Raw genomic sequence first — 21,746 nt, 5'->3', positions numbered from 1 at the left:
CAGTGTACCATCTGAAGAGTCCTGACTGGAAATTTAAACCAAAGAAATATAAACTCTGAAAGTCTGAAGGACACAGGGAACTTTTCCAATAGTATACTTGCTACTTAATGTTGGAATTGAACAGTGAGAAATAAATGCATAAAGACCCCTTACATTTGGTTTTGTTTTTGTTTTCAGGAACTTGACATAAAGTGCATTATTTTTCTCAGCCAGTTAGAGTAAGAAATACCAACTATTAGAAGAAAGAAAGTTTTTCATGCTGCTGTATTGTACTTCTGTAGGCAGAAGGCAACCTGTAAATTGGACTCGATAGAGAGGCTTGAGCTTGGCATTTGTTAGGGTTAAAAGGTCTAGGTGCTATTGCTTGAAATAGGAAGTATATGTGGATGAACAATACAGTTATTCTTCTGTCTTGCTAATCTGGTTGAATGAAAATCTGGTTGTATGTAAAACCAGACAGATTCATGAACAAATCGTCCTGATAATTTGGTATCACATTGATAAACTTTTGACCAGCCCTATGAAGGAGGGCTATAAAGGGCTTGCTATCCTCTCAATGAAGCCCCAGCTGGAAAGATTCAAAACAAGGGAAAACAAACCATAGGGATTCATGCAATCCAAAATTATTTAGAAGGCAACCCAGTATTATGTTCTAACAGAGGCACATATACACACACACATTCATTCGTATCCTCCATAGAGTTGCTATTAGAAATTTGATAAAACATTTAATTTTAAAAGATAATTAATTTTTCTTTCTTACTTGAAGCACTGTAATATCCACCAGCTCTCCTAGCAGAGCTGTTCCAATATTGTTTTAACCTCATTACTAGAAAACCGTATCTAATTTTGAAGCTGAATTTGTTATCATTTCAAAGGTTTCACTGCCTTTTTATTGCGTTCCTATTAAAAAGGCCAGGCTAACACTTAAGAAACATTGTTCTAGCCTCTAATGACTTTTTGAAATTAAGTTAATAACTTATTTCATTATGCATTTGTTATATCGTTAGTGCTGCACTGAAATCGGAAACTTCAGTGCTGCATTATGAGCTAAATATTCCTTACACATGCCTGGCACTAGAGGAAAAGGAAATCAGTCTTAGTTGCTTGTTGAGATTGAGTGTTATTGTTATTATTACTTTTGATCATAAGAAGTGGTCATCTAGAAACACACTTTGGGAAAATAATAGTCACTTGTACCAGCAAACTAATTACAAATACTCCTACAAAAGCCTCATCACTGTTGCCATGTGTCTCAAAACTGCTGAATTGCCAGTACTATGGATTAAAGCACCAGAGGTTCCTGGGGATGAGGACTTCTACTGAAGTGTCACCCACTGAAGTAGTTAGAAAAGTTAAGACATGCAGTATGTGGGGAAAGTACCAAAAGCTGCTTTTATCTTTCTGGCAGCAGCAGGAAACAGGCTTTATGAATTAAACCAGTGGTTCCTGAGTGCTGCCTTTGGTTGGCAGATGCTGTCTTTCCCTGGGCTGCAGAGAGCTGAAAGGCTGTCCCCCGCAGTCCTGTTCAGCTAAGCTTTTGGATGAATGTATTTTCCGCATTAGCCAAGAGGCAGTTTCAGTGGTTTGTTCCAGTGATTACTTCAAGCTATTCTCTACACATACTCTATGACCTTGTTTAGAGTGGCTACAAATTTCAGCTTAACTTTGGGTTAAAAAAAAAGCAACATTTATCAAATAGAACAGATTGACTGTCCTAGTAACCAAAGTGGTCTATTAAATATTAGCTGCTTGAGCCTCTCTTACTGACAGTATAGAGATGTATTGCCTTGCCACATATGGTACTAACTGGAGGTTCTGGATTTAAAGATAAAGTTCATGAATATACTCAGGAACAAATAATGCAGTTCACCACCTGCTGTTACTGCTAAAGACATTCTAAGTCAGGAAGCAGCTTGGGGGTCAGGGATCTTTTCCCCTGCACCCCGTGGCAGAAGCATTTTCCCTAACATGTGCTTGACTATGCTGAGCCGTCCCACAGCCAGGATAAAGAGATGTCCCAATGAAGTAGTATTCATAATCTACCCATAGTCTGGGCACCTCTCACTGACACAAAATCCAAAACTTTTTTTCATGTCTGCCACTGCTATGTGTATGTAGTAGCTGTTCAGAAACATGCTTTCTATGCTCTGTAATCACCCCAAAACTTGAAAGATAAGTAACTTCATATCCTTAATATTAGAAATCATCCTGTTTCAGTGCAGAATTCCAGAAAGTAATTGATTTAACTGGTTTAAGCTACCTTTTACCAGTGTCTATCTCTGCCCACTGACTATATAGGGAAGGCGAGCAATAATTCCCAAACTCAGGCATTTCAGTTTAAACATTCAAGCTAAGGGATATGAATCTGGAATGCATGCTTGCTGCTTTGTCCACCTCTTCATGACAGCTTCTTAGCAGCAGACTTCTCACTGCTAGAAGGAATTTAAAAAGATGCTTTTATAGCTTTGTTACAGGTTTCCTTACTAGCTCATTCTCTTTCTGTTAGCCCATAAAACTAAACAGGCAGTCTGAAATCTCTAAGAAGTAAAAAATAAAATATCAGGGAAAACTTTAAGTAAAACAGAATAGCTCATTCCATATTGTACTCTGAAATAAGTGCTAGGTTAAATCAGTGCTATAGACATTGAGCATCCTTAGCTTCAGATGATGGAGTTTTGAAGTTAAACTTTTAACTGCAAAGATGAAGAGGATGAACAAACACTTTAATCTAAACAGTTATAAACTGATAATACTGATTGACATTTTGACTCCAGGTCAAGGTGAAACTCCAGGAGTATGTCAGAACTGAATTCCAACAGCATGTCATCTCCAATACCATTCAAAAAATATGCAAAGAAGTATTAGAGCTATTATCCTATTGCATAATCTTTAAATCTATAGATATTTCTGAACTGCCAGACAGAAAGGTAAAATCATTATCTTGACACAAAAGCATTGCTTCATTATATTTTGTATAACTCTATCAGTAAAAAACCATGATTCAGTTTCATATCTAATGTAATAAAAATCATTTTAAAAGGATCAGATTGCAATAGGCTGACTCTAAACCAGTTTGTCTAATGCAGACTTATACACCAAATAAGAGGAAACACAAAAATATGGATAGATCTGCAGGTTAAGGTTTCTCCAAATTGATGGTAACAATAGAATGACTGGAATTTATTTTTCAATGGGTATTACATTATTTTTTTCTGGAGGAAGCAGATTTGTCATCCCAATTTCAAACTGGAGCTAATCTAAATTGTCCAGTTTGCTGGACAATTGTATGAATGATAAGAGCTGTTAGGAGGTAGGAACTTTCTAATAACTAAATCTAGGTTAAACTGAGGAATTACAGTTAGGTTGTTAATTAAAGTATGTTCTAGTATGGCAGTGATATTACCAGATATATTACTATGGTTATGTCATGAAATATCAGTTTAATTCTAGTATGCATGAGAATGTTTTTCTTCTAATTATTGCTCACATTTACTATGGTCTTAGCCTTGGAAAGTCTAAGACTATAGGCCTTCCATATTAAAAGAAAGGTGTTGCCTAACATTTGGTATCCTGCAAGTTGAAGCACAGCATATCAGCAAATGAGCATGTCTTTACAAAGCCCCATCTAGGTATAAAAACCTAAAGCATTTATTCCAGAAATAGTTAAACAGGAATAATAGGAATAGGAAATAAGAATAATAGGAATAGGAAAAAAAAAACAAAATGAAACCTCACATGCAAACAAGAAGGTTTTCTCATAAAAATACTTTCTTATGTGCATACTCAAAGTGACTTTCTTCATGACCACATTTCCAGTATGTAACAGTCCTGATTGCTTAGCATTAAACACACTTCAGCGTTATGGCAGTGGAACATCATTTTTACCTTCTTTTGAGTTAAGAATTATACAAAGTGCAACACTGAGTAGATAAGTGCTTTCCTCCCCAGTTCAATTAAGCACCGAGTCAAGGAGTAAGAATGAAAATAGCAGTCTACATTGGATTTCAGCACTGAGACAATCTGTTCTTTTGCTTTGCAGTATCTGTAAACACAGTATTTCTGGAAGGGCTCTAAAAGGGTTAAGTGCGCTCCAACTTTTTCATTTTACTTGGAAGACAGAGAATGTGAAAGTCCCCAGGCACTAGTACTTATCTACATCTCTGGCTCAGGGTTTTTATGCTCAGCTATCAAAAGCGACAAAGTTGCATGGTATTTCCTATACTGTTAGCAATGCAGAACTGGCGGAGAAGGTGGATAATTGTATAGGCTTATCAATAGTAAATACTGGTCATTCATGTGTTCATCATTCATTTGGCAGAGAAGCAACCTTTCACATACTGTCTGCTCTGATGTAGGGAGGACATTGTCTAAAAGGAGCAGGAATAAAACTGAGACATAGTCCTGGTGCTCAGAGTGATATGCATATTTTATATGGTTTGGTTAATGAGTTTATGAACCTTAGGCTATGAATTTTAATCCTGGCAGTGGCTGCTGGAATTCTGAAAGTCACATATTGAGTAGGTTTGAGATGCACTTTGGAAGATGGTAAGTGCAGATGATTGAAACAGTTCCTAAAAGCCTCCAAGCAGCCAGATGGAGAGGGATGGACATAATAAAAGACAGGAAGCACCTCATATCACTGCCAGCTGTAGGTCAACACTAGACAGGACACTTGTATTTGTTCCACATATGCTCTCTTGCTTAAGAGCATTTTTAGTAAGTGTCCACTCATATCATACTGTAGCAAGCAACTATTCAGAAAAAGTCACACTGTTTTTCACTTTAGGCACCATACTGAGGGGTGCAGAGGGAAGAAACCCCACTATTTAGGGAGTCTTTGCTTGGTAGTGAATTTTTTTTTATGTGAAAAGAAATGAACAGTACATAGAAATGACGTTTAAGGGCAAGTGTTTACCACTTGGTGCTATGAGCAGTGACCACTGGGTCTCAGAGGTACCGCCTCTACCCTGTGAAGCCTTGTTACTTGCATTATATCCATAATTTCATTGATGCCATGAATTGTGAAGTCCTACAGAGAAAATGAGTCTTGCTTTTGACCTGATTAACACGAAGTAGATAATAACTTAGAAGTAGACAAATGGACAGGGGAACAAAAAGGCATAAGGTGTCTATATTAGATTAAACAGAATTAGGACTCTAAAAATACCACTCACTCTACTATGGAAACTTTAGCATATACTTAAACTTTGAAACATCTTGTCACAGGAAGCAATAATTATTAAAAAGAATGACAGAAGCCTTACTCTCAAGCTGGCTTTTGTTAAGTGTCATATATCTGCTAATAAAAGCCGTAGTTTTACTTTTTCTGTTAACCATAAGCCCATAATCTGATGTGATTTTGTTCTGTTTTAAAAATACTCCTCTTCCTAAGTCATAAGAGACATGCTGATTTGTCTTATTCTAATGTTAGGGAGTACTGTTATAAAAAAAAAAAACACCTTTCAGTAATATTCAATTCCAGGTTCTTTGAGAAATTGTTGCAAGAAAACCTCAGCAACTCTAGACAAAGAAAATATTCTCTGCTTAGCAGTTACTATCATGAAGCAAAAATAGCCTTTAGTATACACATAAAAGCAGACTGCAAAGTGATTATGGGGAACCAGGAAAGTAAAACCCCTGGAACATAATCCCAGCCCCACTGTACATAGGAGAGTGTGGTCCAGATCATAAAATTATGATTATGCATGAGAAGCACACAGGCGACCAAATCATCCAGAAGACAAGGTTGCTGATGCCATATGCTTATAATTCTGTGGCTTTCCACTGAAAAATCATATTTACACTGGTTAAACCACCCTGAACATACAATTTTTAACTGTGTATGTATATATAACATATATATATATAAACTCTCAAGAAAGTTAAAAATTACCAACAGATTAAATTCTGACAAACTTGATTTAAATGTAAACTGGACACCTCTGAAGTCACTTTGGGTATTACTGTAAGCAAATCAGATATGAAAGGCTCCTCTGAATTTCAGATTAAGAGTTTGGCCCTTGGTAACCTGTTCCCGTACAGCTTGAGGTCTTTCCCTACAGGAAAGCCTCATGGGAAAAAGAAAAAAAATAAAGCAGCACATTTTCCAACTGTCAGTTCAGAAGTGAGGCAGACCCTAAATCTAAAACGGCAACTCCAATTTGGCTTGAAGAGCAGTAATAAAAGAAGGCACATATTATCAATCTTAAGACATTCTTTGCATCTTCTAAGTATCAATATTGCATAAATGTAAAGTTTATGCGAATACAAATATAAAAATGTGATCTGAAGTCCCAAAGTACCTTTTGCTTACACTAAAATAAAGTGATATAATTCAGTTTTCAGCCTGTATTCAGAAAATAATATATTTTTTTTCTCCATCCAAAACTTATTTCCCACATAACTTAAGTACACTTGCATACATTCATATGTAAGAAAACCCGAAATACCAGGGTCAGCTTTAAGATAAAAATTATATAAAAATATAGTCCGCATAAACTAGATAGGTCATCTATTCTCTTCTTGAGTGATTTCCCTCACCACTGCAAAATCAATTCAACAGTGTAGTACTGTCTTTCAAACACTGGCTGCTGCTAAGGGTGATTCCATGATCTGATGGTTTAATGGATAAGTGCTGAATTTTAACGCAGCTCAAGACAACAGGAATTGAATAAACTTTATCTTACTGAAGCAGCATCAATATATCTATTGCTCCATTGTTAAGATGAGTGCACTCAGGCATCTAACTTCCTAGGCTGCCTTGAATTGCATCAACTGTAGGAACTGTTTGCCATTGTAAACATGTTCTACTGAGTGCTGTAACATAAAAGCAGCTTCAAATGTAAAATGATATAATCAAATGTGAAAGGTATGGAGACACTAAATTACCAGTTACACAGATGATCTAATTAAAAATAACATTGAACCCAATTTTGTTATTTTTGGTTAATTTCGGCTCTTACAGCATTACATTTTGCAATGAATTGCTATTAATGGATTCCTCACAAAATAATTTTTGTGTATGAGAAAAATATATGTATCAGATTATATTCAACACCATATGAAAACAAATACTGCAGTTAAAAATTATTTCTTACAGAAGTCTAAATCCACTCCAGCAATATGGATTAAATGTTTACGGATCCTAGAGAATCACAAATTGCAATGAAATGTGAAAAGAGGAATGCTTTAAAAAATCATCAGATCCTCTAAAGCCTTTGCAAGATGTTGGTTTAATGCATGTAACTAAATGATGGCTGTGATAAACAGCTGAAACACATTCTTGTATATACAATATTAGTATATAGAATTTTCAGCATATAAAATGTGTCTCAGAAATTTTGCAATATGTTATTGTGTAGTACAGAGATAGATAATGGTATTTGGAGCAAAATCTACTACTTCAAGTTATTCTGTTTAACAGCAGTTGAGAGTAAAGAGATTTTTAGCTATGTGAAACCAACTGCAGGTTCTGGTACATTAATTTCACAATGTAATACCTTCTGCCAGTTGTTGACTTTAACATTTGCCAAGTAGAAGGTATCACTCCTAACAAGAAATTCTAGATTTGAATTTCTGAACTGCTTCAGAATTTTTCACCAAAGTTCTGGGAAATCGCAACAATAAAGATATTATTTTCAACTTTACAAAAATAAAAATACATTAATAGATGGTGGTGGTAAGACACTGCTACTAGAATCACCAAAATAAAAATCTTAACAGCATTGATCATGTGCTTGACAACACAAGGCAAAAAAGAAAAATATTGCTTATTCACAAGTAATGGATTAAGATAATTTAAGATAATGAAGCTCTATGAAGAAAACCAGACGGCATCAGACTATTTTATGCACGCGTGTAAAGCATCTCCGCTGATATCAACAGGCACTTTCCTTTATTAAAGTCCTGTGTTCAATATCACACTATTGTAACAAAATATTTTGTTTACTTGACTTTTACTAAATTTCATCTTGTGATGACACAAAAAACAGTGATTTTGGGGAGAATTTATGAAAAGAGTAGCTCAGTAACTGTTGAGAGACAGTATAATGGGCAGCATTAAGAAAATGGGGCAGCCAAAAGAGATCAATTAGAGACAGTGTGCTATTAGATTACAAAAATTCTCATGTGAGAAGCCTAAATGATTATTGATTAACTCATTTTATTACTTGCAAAGGTAAAGACAACTAAGCTAATTCCAAGAGAAAAACCTGCAAAAGAAATACACTTACTTCATGGACAGAAATCATAATGACCAATAAAAAAACTTACACGTAATTAAGAAAAAAACAGGACAAGCTAATAGGTAGTTTCCAAAACCAGAACAGGAGCCCAAAGTGAAACATTCTGCAGCAGTTATTCTTAGGAAAGCACTGTGCTAATTAATGAATAATTTTCCAATTTTATTTTCTTTTTTTTCAATGAAGTTTTTGTGGCCTTTTCAAATTAAGTACATAGCTATCCTCTCTTTCAAATGTTTTTCAGATTTATGTACAAATTAAAGGCAGATGAACAGCACTTCTAAATCATCTCTTAATTTAAGTTTTCACAATTTCACCAGTTAGGCTAATAGTTTTAATAGTGATGTTGATCTTTTCTGGCATGCTTTTACATCTTCCTGTTTCTGTTCGCAGTTAAGAGCCTTGAAACAACACAGAATTTTCTTGGGTTTGTTTTGATTTACCTGAAAGACAGCCAGTGAGTGACAGAAACAGAAACAGTTTCCATGACAACCACATCCTTGGTCGTAAAGGTCCCTCTTTGTGTGGTTGTTAGCAACGTTGACGTTTCTTCATTAAAGCTTAGCCTAGTGAGACAAAGACAAATCTCTGTCAGGAAAATTAAAAATACCTTGCAATAGTATGATAGACAACACAAAAGACAAAGCTGGTGCTAGTGCAATTAAAAGTCCAGTTCCAAAGAACTCGGTATGCGCAGTGGCAGGTAGCCTGACAGATACTCACAGGGATCTTGCTTCGGTAGTTACCTGTGTTAATAGCTGAAATATTTGTGGCAGTGCTTTATGTATATATGTACATAGATATCACCCAAATGCTCTATGTGTATTGAAGCTTTGAATCTCAGAAAAAAAGCTGAACTTAGAAGATAGCAGCAAGCATATTCAAAGCATATAGGTTGGCATGCATTCATCTGTTCCTGAAAGCAGTATGTTGGTGTTTGGTATAAAGCATTTTAAAAACCCCAAACTAAAATAAGTTGCTCTAGGAAAATTCAAGCATTTTTACTACTTGCAAATTGGGTAGAAATATATTCCGGTTTCTTCCAGTTTACTTTTGTGTAAGAATTAAAAAAACCCACCATTTATACAGAACAGATTATTCCTACTCTACACCAGAATTTAGTTTTCTATTTGTCCATGACTTCTACATACGTCTTGGCACACTACATCTCGATGAATGTGTTATCAGGTATCACTTTAACAATATCAGTAACTTATCACACTAGGGCTTAAAGATTTTGTGTTTAAATGACTGAAAACTCAGTCTAAAATATGAGAAGGTTCAGCTGATTTTGTATGGACATGAGTGTACTTCTGCTCTTAGACCTGAAAATCATCAAGCTGCAAACATAAAATTAATCTCCAAGACATAATTAGCCATCTCTGTTTAGGAAACCTTTGAAATCCTCTTCTTTAAACCCAAGGAATCTTTATCCCTTAGAGGCTGTGATCCATAGCTGCAAGAACAACCCAATGGGACAGAACATTGAGACAAAAGACTTTGCTTTGTTCACCTATCAACCCCTTTTGAGGGATAATATGACTACTACAGGTTACAATCAGTTCAGTTACATGCCACAGGTGTTGGTCTGGGGGTCCTGTCCTGTATGTTAGAACACTCACAGTTAAACATGCAGAGGTAAAGCTCAACACTGTTGCCAAAGGAAAAAAAAACACTCATAATGTAAGAGTAGGTTCCTGGTGGATTATTCCATTTCAACTGCTCTCTGAGCATCTCTATTTGCAACCTATTTTGACAGCCTTTCCTTCATATATAGAAAGGCACACACAGTGTGAGCACAAGACGACAGCAGCTGTTTACGTTGCTGGTAGTTATTCCTGCAACAATCTAAAGGTGCAGCTTGTCAGCTTTCATTTATTACACACAGCAGGTACAGTTTCCAACACAGATAAAAATTCCCATTTATGATCGTACTTTCTTCCAGGTAACGCAGACCAGGCAAACTTAATATCAAGTATACACTCTAATATAAGCATCTCTGAAAGAGGACATAACAATCTGGTAGTCGAGTGACTTTACACATAGTGCCTGTAGCTCATCTAAAAATCCACAGGAAACCTCCTCAATTAATTATTAATGTCAGCTGCCTTTGTTTTTCACTTCAGTGATAATCTGGTTTCGGTCACTGTGTTCCTTTGGTTAGTGAATTCTCTCATTCAGCATTCTTTGCCTTTGGGAAATAAGTGTTTTCATTAATATTTAATTTTTTCCCTTATGGCCATATCTGTTAAAGATGGTAAAGCACAGCTTCCCTCCCTCCCCCAACAGACCCCCCCAAACTTTATTACTCTCTTCTTTCTCTTTTCCTTTTTCTCTTCAGCTGCTTTTATAATACTGCAAAATATAAATTATGTTAACTCGGTGATTTCTCTGTTGCATGAACAGGAAAAAAATATACCAAAGTTTCCAGCAGTGAAGTGTGAGATTGTTGTTGTCAGCATTAGTTTTAGACATTATTGTGCCTGTTGGATCAGACTTTTCAAAAACAGTATCAAAGGATGTGATTAGTAGAGCAGAAAGGTGCCAATCAATAGGAACATCAAAATGTAAGATGCACTTATATGCATTTTTCTTTGTGTTCTTGAAACATAATGATTTTAAGATCTCTGGGAAAAGAGATGTCTTTTAAATGAAAGTTTCATTAATGAAACAGAGTTACGACAACTTGTGCCAGATAAGGAGCTTAATATGTATCTCAGTTATATATATATGTAGCTATTATAGATAAATATCTATAACAGTTTCTATATGACAATCCTTAACTGTGACCTACATAACCTGACCCTATTAATGTAAAACAACTTCAGTCCTGTTACCCAGGCATATTAAAATGTAAAAGCAGAGCACAATGACAGGGAGATGCTCTGAATTAACTCCTGAATGTGGGACACTGACCTTCTTATTATGGTATTTGTTCCATAAATATGTTGGCTTATCAGTAGGAAAATAACAAAACAACCTAGAGGAAAATATATCCCTGCATACCTTTTTAAATATCTATCTCAAAAACTTGACTATTATCGTAACGAAAGGATCTTGCATCTTTACTTGTATTTTCGATGTATTTCTTGAATCTTCTGGGATACCTGGCAAATACTTTACTAGCCATGCAGACAAACAGCATAGCAACATAGGTTTATTGTACATCTAAGAACAGAGGAGTACAGTTCATACAGTCTGTCAAAGACTGTATATATTGTATATATTGCGCTACTACATGTCATGCAGGATAATCACAAAGGTGCTTTCTAGGAAATAATACAGTCAAGAGCATGAAAGTGCTATATTTAATAAATATAGACATATAGTCTAATTTCTGCTTTAGATTTAATGAAGGGATGAACACTGGGCTGTACTGTCAATGGCTGTCATCTGATTTTTGGATGACTGGGCTCTCACTTTATAGAGAATCTTGGGTGATTGAAGACTTCCTTATTGCTTATAGCAAAAACACCAAAGCTGCACTAAAGCAATTAAAAACAAAATCTTCTTTCTTAAACAGAAAAAAAATTATTATTGCTTTAAAAGCAGTTAACAGATATTCTCTTAGATCTGGTAAGAATGCTCTCATTCCTAAACCTGGCTCATTCTTAAAGAAGCTTAAGGGCATATATATACAAACAGTATTCAGTTGTTCTTGATTTGAAAATATTGTTAATTTTCTGGATTATTTCCCAGCGCTCTCTTCATCCCAGAATGAGAAGTATTTCAAAACAAGCACTTACATTTTAATCCTAAGAATACAGAACAAAATACACAGGCATGAATACTCCAATATATATGCCAATGCAAAATACAGCTGAAGCTGCTTCTCAAAAGAACTATAAAATAATTTCAAATGAACAGTAACTATTTCTCCTCCCCCAGTATATATATTTGGACCTCTAAAAATCCAGCTGGCTTCTTTGGAACAGTTTGTTTGCTTCACTGATAACTAAGTGCAAGAAAATAAAATTAAGTTGTCCAGAATATAAATTGTCCCATAGATTTCTTTTGCATAGTGCATGATTTGACAAAGCTCTACAGTCTAGATTTTAAAAGTAAGGATTGAATAGCTACAATTTCTGAGTTTTGTTTCTTGGTTTCTTCACAAATATGCAAACTCAGTAAGCTTTTTTTTTTTAAATAATGAATTTTCTGTAAAAATCAGTGATCCAAAATATAAGTGATGTATAGTGATATAATTTCTCTCACAAATTCAACTTCTTCTGCACGAAGAATTAGCAAATTCCACATGGTACTATCCATAGTCCTTTCTTTTCCCCAGAATGTTTGCCAAATTGCTTTGAAATTTCTTTAATTCTGTGTACTCATTGTAGACAACTTATTAAAACATTCACCAGTCAGTATATTTTAATGAATTGTTTTGGGTGGATTTTGTCTCATGGTTCTGAATCCCAACAGAATTTTGGAAGAATGCAATGTTGTCAACACTAATGTACAAGAGACCTAAACTAATGTAATGTTTCTAATAATAGTACTTATTATCATTACTTTTTTTCTAGCACATATGATAAACTGATATGTAGCTACAAAGATTTGTTCTTTTTCTTAATTAAAATAGTTAAGAAGTAAAGATTTTTACCATAGATACCGTGATATTGATATCAAAGTGCTTTCTTCCATTATGACTACCTCATTTTCCTTTCCTGTCATATGCATATTTATCAGTTTTGCTCTACCAATATGAAAGGGACGATTACTTAAATCCACATCCTCTCTTCAAGCAGTGTAACACCTCTTTATCTCTACAGTGACTACAGTGCTTAGAAGAAAGCATATGACTTGTTTCAAAAAGAAAAAACACTCATTGATGTATTTCTTTTTCTTATATCAATATATATGAGAGGAAAGCCCAAGTCACTGGCACTTTACAGTATTTAATTTTTCCTTTCCTTTAGACAAAGAATATGCTCACAGGTAATGAAGAAATAGTACCAATAATAAGCAATTCTGATATTCTGCATGGATTTGAAAGATCAAAAGCTGAAGAAATTAGGAGACTAATGGAAAGAAAAACACAACATATGCTACAATGAACAGATATGTGGGTTTAGATAATGTTTCTAGGAAATTCTTATCTTCATATTCAGTAAGTGGAGGATGTTGGTTTAAGGTTCAACTAAACTGCTAATAAGATTCCTCAAGGTGGCAAACCTATAAAATCAATGCAATGAGCAAAGTATCAATGACTAGGCTTTCCATAAAAGGCTTTTGGAAAAAGACAGAGGTCCTACTAAAAAACAGTTTAAAACATTGAAATGAAGCCTTCTATTCTACACCGAAGTCTGGGTGTCTTCCTGCACAACCTTTACTTCAGTCAGGGCTTGGAATACATGAATTGAACTGCTGCAGTCAGCAGGTCAAGCATGTCTTTCTTGCTCCCATAGTATCAGACCTCTTTATAGTCTTCAGAAGAGCAAAGTTTCAGATGCTACAAAGTTCATCATGAACAGAGGAGATAGTTTGGCTGGAAATTTTTTGAAAGAGAGTTGAATATTCCCTGATGATATATTTACATATAAAGTTAACTACCAGACCATGATTATGACAGACATTGGTTATACAGAATATAAATAACCTCTATTAAGTTCATGTTTCTGCTTGTTTTCAATAAAGAATTAATTTGCTCAGTCCAACGTCTTTTTGGCAATACTATTTACAAAATGGTTTAAATTAAATAAAAACATATTAATACTTTATAAAGTCATACCACAGACACTTTTACAATGAAGTATCAGTGGATTTTGATATAGGACAAATGAAAGTGAAATGATATTAAGCCAATGTAAACAGCAAGGCATCTTGTAGCATTGATTATCACCCCAAGGGAAGATCATTTATTTTCAAGTTTTAATAACAGTCCAACCTATTGTAAAGAAAATTTAATAAAGCACAAGTTTAGCAGTTTCATAAAACAATTTCTGAGTTGGCTTATGAACACTTAATTTACTGCTAACAATATTAAAAGTTTATTCTGCAATGGAACCTTTCCTTGTCAGGTTCCTCCTGGCAAGCCACCAGGACTTTCAGTATCTAAATTAATATTTTATAAGGGTTTTTTTTTAAGTAATGATGTTAATATAGCTATCAAAGGTACCATTCAAGTTCTAGGAAGAAGCATAGAATGCTACTGTTCAAAAGAAGCAAATTGGCTATTTCTGAACTGTGGATCAGTTAGATTTTCTAAATTGGTGAATGAGTATCTCAACTGCTGCTCTGAAAAACAAAACAAAATATTTGACTGCAAATGCTGAATAAGAATCTCAAAATGCCTACGAGTCCAAGAGGCTCTGAATTATTCAGATGAACGAAACCTGTTCTGAAAACTGTGCACAGTACCTATAAAATAAGAAATTAATACTGTATTAAACATTGATTATTTTCTACTAATTGAATATATTTGTAAAGATATATTCAAAAAACAAGGTTTTGAACAGAAGTTGCATATCAATCTTGTGATGAAAGCAAGGAAATTATGAGATTTCAGCCAATTGACTGAATTTTTGTAGTGTTTAGTATTACTTTTTTACCAAGTCATCTGCTACTAAGTGTAGTGGAGATTAACAAAGTAATTTTACCATGAAGGCTGGTTTAATGCTGAATTATTTCAGGTATCATTCAATGTTACTTGCTAGAGGAGCTAGATCCTCTTTGGGATTCCTACTGCAAATCGGATGTAAAATGTCATCAGCATGCTCAGGGAAATAAGAAGATGGCAGAAATAGTTCTCATCTTCTCTAAACCAGCAATGGTTAGGTGCTGCTATTTGCCCACATTCACTTGAATATAGTATGAAAAAAATCAGAGTACTGCTTGGCAAGTCAAGAGTTTCAGGATATACTTGTAGGTACTGGGTGCTTAGAAGGGATACAATCCTGGATTCCTGTGCTACTCTCAAGCACTAAGGCAGCTTCAACATGCTGCTCCCACTGTAAGGAGTGGACATGTTCTCTGATGAATAACTGCCTACTGAACAAAGCCTTGTGAGAAGGAAAGCAATGGTATTAATTCTGAGTTCTTTGGGGTTTTTTTCCCCCCATCTATTTGTCAAACAGACTGACAGTTACTAAACTTAAACTCACATTTCAGAGAAGCAGCTGCTGGCGACGCAGTCTGAAAAGCCCTGCTTAGGTATGTGAATAAGCACTGCAGCACAAATTGACCTCATCAGCATGATTTTCCAGTTTCTTAAAGCCTGAACTGGAAGTAAATACATCTCCTCACAACTACCACAGTTGTTCTTTTATTAACTTATGAATGGTTATTTCTTCAAATCCCAGAAACCTTTATGCCAGTCATGTACTTGTGTCAATATTCATTAGAAGGAACTAGTAGGAAATAAAGAATAAAGAGAAAAATTATGTGCAATTTGACACTTTAGAAATTAGCTATGTAAGCTCTCTTGTTAGTAAAAGAAGAGAAATAGACAACCTGAAGGAAAATGTATTCAAAACATTTTTGACAGCTATTTTAGAGTGAAATGAACAACCTTTTTCATTTGGCTTAACTGTGATGGAAACCTGATTTCAGCAGAAGCCCAGACAGCTACCCTAACTTACCCAATTCACTTTCTACACGTCTTTTAACCACCTCCAGAGGTGGTGACTCCACCACTTCTCTGGGCAGCCTGTTCTAAACAAAACATTCTGCTTTTGAAATATGAAGCATCTTTCTGTATTGTTATACTGTTATTTGAGAAAGAATAATACTGTTATTTGAGAAAACATATGTTGCCAAAGTCGAGATGATCTACATATACAGACACTATGACAAAAGTACATCGTTATTTTACAAAGATTTTGCATAAGCACAAATGTTTCATTCCTTAGATATTCAGATGAGAGGATTTGCCACAAAAAAACATTAAACAGTCTCACCTCTGTGCCTGGCAAAATCTTGGAGCAGATTCACCTGGAAAGCATGCTAAGGCACATGAAAGACAACAAGGTGCTTGGTGACAGCCAGCATGGCTTCACTAAGGGGAAATCCTTCCTGACCAATTTGGTGGCCTTCTATGATGGGGCTACAGAACTGATGGTCAGTGGTAGAGTAGTTGATGTCATCTACCTGGATTTGTGTAAAGCGTTCGACACTGTCCGACACAACATCCTTGTCTCTAAATTGGAGAGACATCAATCTGATGAATGGACCACTCGGTGGATAAAGAACTTGCTGGGTGGCCGCACACAAAGAGTTGTGGTCAATGTCTCAATGTCCAGCTGGAGACCTGTAACAAGTGGTGTCCCTCAGGGATTGGTGTTGGGTCTTGTTTAACATCTTCGTCGCTGACATGGACAGTGGGATTGAGTGCATCCTCAGCAAGTTTGCCGATGACACCAAGCAGTGTGGTTCGGTTGATACGCTGGAGGGAAGGAATGCCATCCAGAGGGACCTTGACACACTTGTGAGGTGGGGTGATGCCAGCCTTACGAAGTTTAACCATGCCAAGTGCAAGGTCCTACACCTGGGTTGCAGCAATCCCAGACACAGCTACAGGCTGGGCAGAGAAGAGATTCAAAGCAGCCCTGCGGAGGACTTGGGGGTGTTGGTCAATGAGAAAATGAACATGAGCCAGCAGTGTGCGCATGCAGCCCAGAAAGCCAACCGTATCCTGGGCTGCATCAAAAGGAGCGTGACCAGCAGGTAGAAGGAGGTGATCCTGCCCCTCTACTCTGCTCTCGTGAGACCTCACTTGGAGTATTGTGTGCAGTTCTGGTGTCCTCAACATAAAAAGGACATGGATCTGTTGGAACAAGTCCTGAGGAGGGCCACGAGGATGATCAAGGGACTGGAGCACCTCCCATATGAAGATTGACTGAGAAAGTTGGGACTGTTCAGCCTGGAGAAGAGAAGGCTGTGTGGAAACCTCACAGCAGCCTTCTAGTATCTGAAGGGGGCCTATAGGGATGCTGGGGAGGGACTCTTCATTAGGGACTGTTGTGATAAGACAAGGAGTAATGGGTTAAAACTTAAACAGGGGAAGTTTATACTAGATATAAGAAGGAAATTCTTTCCTGTTAGGGTGGTGAGGTACTGGAATGGGTTGCCCAGGGAGGTTGTGAATGCTCCATCCCTGGCAGTGTTCAAGTCCAGGTTGGACAGAGCCTTGGGTGATATGGTTTAGAGCGAGGTGTCCCTGCCCATGGCAGGGGGGTTGGAAGTTGATGATCTTAAGGTCCTTTCCAACCCTAACTATTCTATGATTCCATAATTCTATGAAAAAGATTACATCTTGAATTCAAGACAGGATAAAAGTTTCCTAAGCTTAAGAGACACAAGTCACTTTCAACACTCCTGGAAAGAAGTCTTAACACTGAGGGTATTTTTAAAATATATACCTAATTAAATCTCAAACTATCCAGATTAGTAAGAAAAAAGGAACAAAATGTTATTTGCTGTATTTAAATGGTTGGACTAGACTATCTCATTAGAATCAATAGTTGTTACATAGCAGGCTAGCAATGAATTTATTTAATATACAGTAAAAAGACACTGCATTTGGAATTTAGCTGCTAGAACTATATTGAAATGGAAAATGCATCAGTAAAACCAAAATCAGTTTGGAGAAACACCTGGTTGTTTTTCTGAAACAGTTATCATGGTTTAAATGCTAATAATTTTGTTCTTAGCTATTTTCCACTGAAACACTGCGATACATTTTTAAACTGCCATACTGAAGAATATTAATGATGCAACAAATTGACTGGTTCTACAGAGATGTATCAAGCTTTTTTATGAGCATATTTAATTGCACATGTTTCTTAAGTTTCTAATTACAACCAGTATTAAAAGTGTCTAGATGCTGGATGACACATTTTTATATTTAAACATTCCTCATTATTATTCCTTATATGGGAGATAGTTCACTAAGATATAATGATAGGATATTAAAGTGGAATAGAGACCTCATTATTAAAACAGAAGCTTGTCTTAATTTAAAGGAAAAAAATAAATAACTCTAAGTGGAATAAGCACCTCTTCATTTTCTTTCACAAATCTCATTTTTATTATGAGCTAAATGTCAGAGACATAAAAACGTAACTGGTAGCATGATCCCATTCAGGAAGGTTTGTATCTGTTTTCATACTGTATTAAACATTTTTTTTCCCCCAAAGATATTAAAAAAAGCCAGTGAACTTTACTAAGGGATCAAATTTCAACCACATGCATTTTAGCCTATCTGAGGGCAGATTGTTTATATTTTAAGAGCAAGATATGACTGCAGTCAAATAACATCTCTTCCTGTATTTTAACTCAGTATTAGGGCAGACACCAATTATGAAATTGTGCTGTCAGGTTACCCCTCTAAGGGCAGTCACACACTTCACATTTTCAGTGGCAAATTGAATTTGACATTTAATTTGAAGCCCAGGATACCATAATGTAAAACCTGCAGTATTAGTGATAAAGCAGGAGGGCAGACATCCTGGCTGCCTCTTTTAAATAGCCCTCTCCAAATTACCACTGCCTTCATTATTTTCTATGGGGATTTTTTTCCTGATCTTTAAAGGAAAATTCCAGGAAACGTTTAGAATCACAGTGGCTCACAAGTACAGCATTTCAGGTGCCTTTATAGATTCAAATAAATGATATACTATAAATTTCATCTATACATGCTATCCAGACATCCGGTCATTTTTGAGTTTAGAACTATCCTTATATAGCATAAATCTCAGTAGCTGGTGGTGCTGACACGTTCTCATTTATTCTTTCTTTGGAAGATAATTTAACTTTAAAGCGTGCTAATAGTGGTTTCAATCCTTTATGGACTGAAGATTAATTTCTTGCAGAAATTTCTGTGCAAGTAGGCAGCCCCTCTAATGCACTTCAGAGTAAAATATCAGAATGCAGTACTTTTAAGAAGCAGTCAGAATTCCTCTTTGCTTGACAGAATAAACAAAAAATGTCATAACATGGAAGTGCAGAGGCTAGTTTGGTACAGATACAAATGGAATTAAAAAAATTATGACAGTTCCTTGTTCCTGTAAGCTGTAATCATACAACAGCCATGAATTAAGCTGTGAAATGAGTACTAGTTCAGAATCAGCCTCAGAGGCTGGCTCTAGTTGTAGATGTGATTTAAGCCCAGCTGCCACGCATCCTGTTCGCTCACTCCCCCACTTTCCTTTCCCCCCCACCCCGCTCCTGGAGGGATGGGGAGGAGAGAGAATGTAACTCCCACGGGCTGTGATAAGAGTCCAGTAACTAAGGTATAACACAAACCACTGCTGCTACCACCAATAATAATAATGCTAAGGGAAATAAGTGAAGATAATACAACTGCTCACCACCCGCTGGCTGATACTCAGCCCAACTGAGCAGTGATCTAGCCCTTCTAGGTAACTGCCCCCAGTTCTACATCCTGGACATGACGTGCTGTGGTATGGAATACCTCTTTGGCTAGTTTGGGTCAGGTATCCTGTCTCTGCTTCCTCCCAGCTTCCCCACCTCCCTGGCAGAGCATGAGACTCACAAAGTCCTTGGTCAGACTAAACATGACTTAGCAACAACTAAAAACATCGGTGTTATCAGTGCTGTTCCCAGGCTGAAAGTCAAACTCACAGTGGATCTCAGTGTTATGGTATATTTGTATACAAATAAAATCCAAACCACATAAGAGTATAGTTCTCTGGAATTATCCATCCCACACAACACATTCATATCTAACTCAGCATAACATTAATCTTGCATAAACTGGCACTATCTGATCTGTATTAAAGGCTGCAAGACCAAGTTATTTCCTATTCCTTTTCTACCATTTATGAATTCTGTTTCAAGTGGCTGCACTGGGTTTCATATAATTTTTGTATAGTTGGTATCCTAAAATGGAGTTTACTGTCATGAAGATCAATAGCTTTAGCACTTCTTTCAGAGAACCATTTCCCTAATTATACCAAGAAGTTGTCACAGTTCTCTAAGGAGAACTGGAAGGATATTTCTTAATTTCTTTTTCCTCATTCATCGTTTTTTATTTCTGAAATAGTTTTTGAAATTATTCCATAATGTAAAATTAATGTACAATTCCTGGAATAATAGTTTATGGAATAATTTTCTTACTTTTTTTCCAGAGAGCAATGTCACTGACTGTCCTGACAGCACTTATTTCCATTGATCTCCACCAGTTCTTTTCCTATTAGAACTTACCTTGTAAAAATGTGTCACTTTTCTTTAGCTTGTGAACTCAGGGTGGTTGTATGCTGTGTTTAATGACAGAGGACAATTTCTTTTTTATTTATTTTCTCTATTGCCATTCATCAAGGCAGAGAATTTAGAATTCAGAAGAAAGAACAAACTATACACAACTTGAAGTTTTCAGCAGGGCATTTTCTTAGCTGTGTAAGATGTTTCACTTTGGTAAACTGACCTTGTCTATAAAATACAAACTGAGAAAATTCAGCAAAATGCAATGGAACATAATGAAGGATCTATGTATCTTTTGCTGTTAGTATGCTGAAATTCTGCTTGTGCACCAGGCAAAAATCAGCTGGTTAAATACAAGCCTGGTGCTACTGGATGCTCTGGTACAGACTGCACAAATGCTAGCGAGTCCTATTAATTACCCAGAGAAGTATCCATCTGGGCAGAGTTTTCAGCCACTTCTTTGACAGGGGATGAAGTATCAGGCCCATCACTGCACCTGCTTGAGATGATTTTCTGTGCTTGTGAAAGGTATGTTGAATGATGCCTGCTTTTAAAGTTTAGCCATTTCCTTGCAAGAGGCAGAAACCCCTTGGCACAGTCCTGATTAGTGGTTGTATGGGAACCAAGGTGGAATAGAGGTAGGCATTGAATGTGCTTTTCTTCCCTCACTGATAATTATTTGGAATCGTGCTTTACAATTCAATTTCTAACCCGTGCTGCAAACAAGAATAGCTGGATGGCTAATGGACAGAGTGACACTTGTCTCTGAAAATGAATGCTGTCTCAGGATGCCTTGTCATCTTCCTGTTCTTCACTAGAGGTTCCATGCAAAGCAGCACAGGGAGAGAAGATGCCAAGAGGACACAGATTATGTAAAATAAGTTCTTAAAAATAGTCTGGTAAGCCTTTTGTTAACTGTGATGTTATACTTCCTATTCTTCTTGAGTGTTCACTTAGACTCTAGTTCTATGAGTTTATCCATTAAAAAATTTGATCTGTACAGCTTAGTATTGTGACAGGTCCTACCTTAAAAATATCTGAGCAATTGGAAAAAGATAATAATCCCTGGCATATTCACATCTTTTCTTTCTATTTTCCACATTATGTTGAAATAGTTTAAAAAACAAAAAAAAGAATGAGTACTTAAGTATGATTTTGTAAATTACTATGGCAAATGGAGAGGCATGTATTGTCCTTGATTTGAACCATGTTTCTAGGTGCGAATAGTATATTACTAGCAGTCTTTCTATTTATAGGACTCCTTGGTCCCATAAGATTACTTATTAAAGGATCAAATCTTTATATTACTTAGAGTAATAAATGAAATACATAAATAAT

The 21,746-nt window shown here is 36.1% G+C and overlaps 1 protein-coding gene across 11 annotated transcripts in view; it reads right to left on the bottom strand.

The window, feature by feature from the left end:
- CNTN5 (contactin 5) overlaps window positions 1-21,746 on the bottom strand; it is a 637,852-nt gene that overhangs the window by 328,807 nt on the left and 287,299 nt on the right. For all 11 annotated transcript variants that reach the window (XM_061374568.1, XM_061374569.1, XM_061374565.1 and 8 more), the window contains one exon: window positions 8,687-8,809. In XM_061374568.1, coding sequence (XP_061230552.1) covers window positions 8,687-8,741 — 55 coding nt within the window. In that variant the 5' untranslated portion in view covers window positions 8,742-8,809. The remainder of the gene's footprint in view (window positions 1-8,686; window positions 8,810-21,746) is intronic.

Source organism: Neopsephotus bourkii, unplaced genomic scaffold (genome assembly GCF_033783945.1).
Source record: "Neopsephotus bourkii isolate Nb327-2 ecotype Australia unplaced genomic scaffold, CSIRO-AGI_Nbou_v1 NB_1638, whole genome shotgun sequence".
NCBI classification, from domain to species: Eukaryota; Metazoa; Chordata; class Aves; order Psittaciformes; family Psittacidae; genus Neopsephotus; species Neopsephotus bourkii.
Note: the sequence above shows the minus strand (reverse complement) of the source record. Positions and strands in the feature narration are given on the sequence as shown.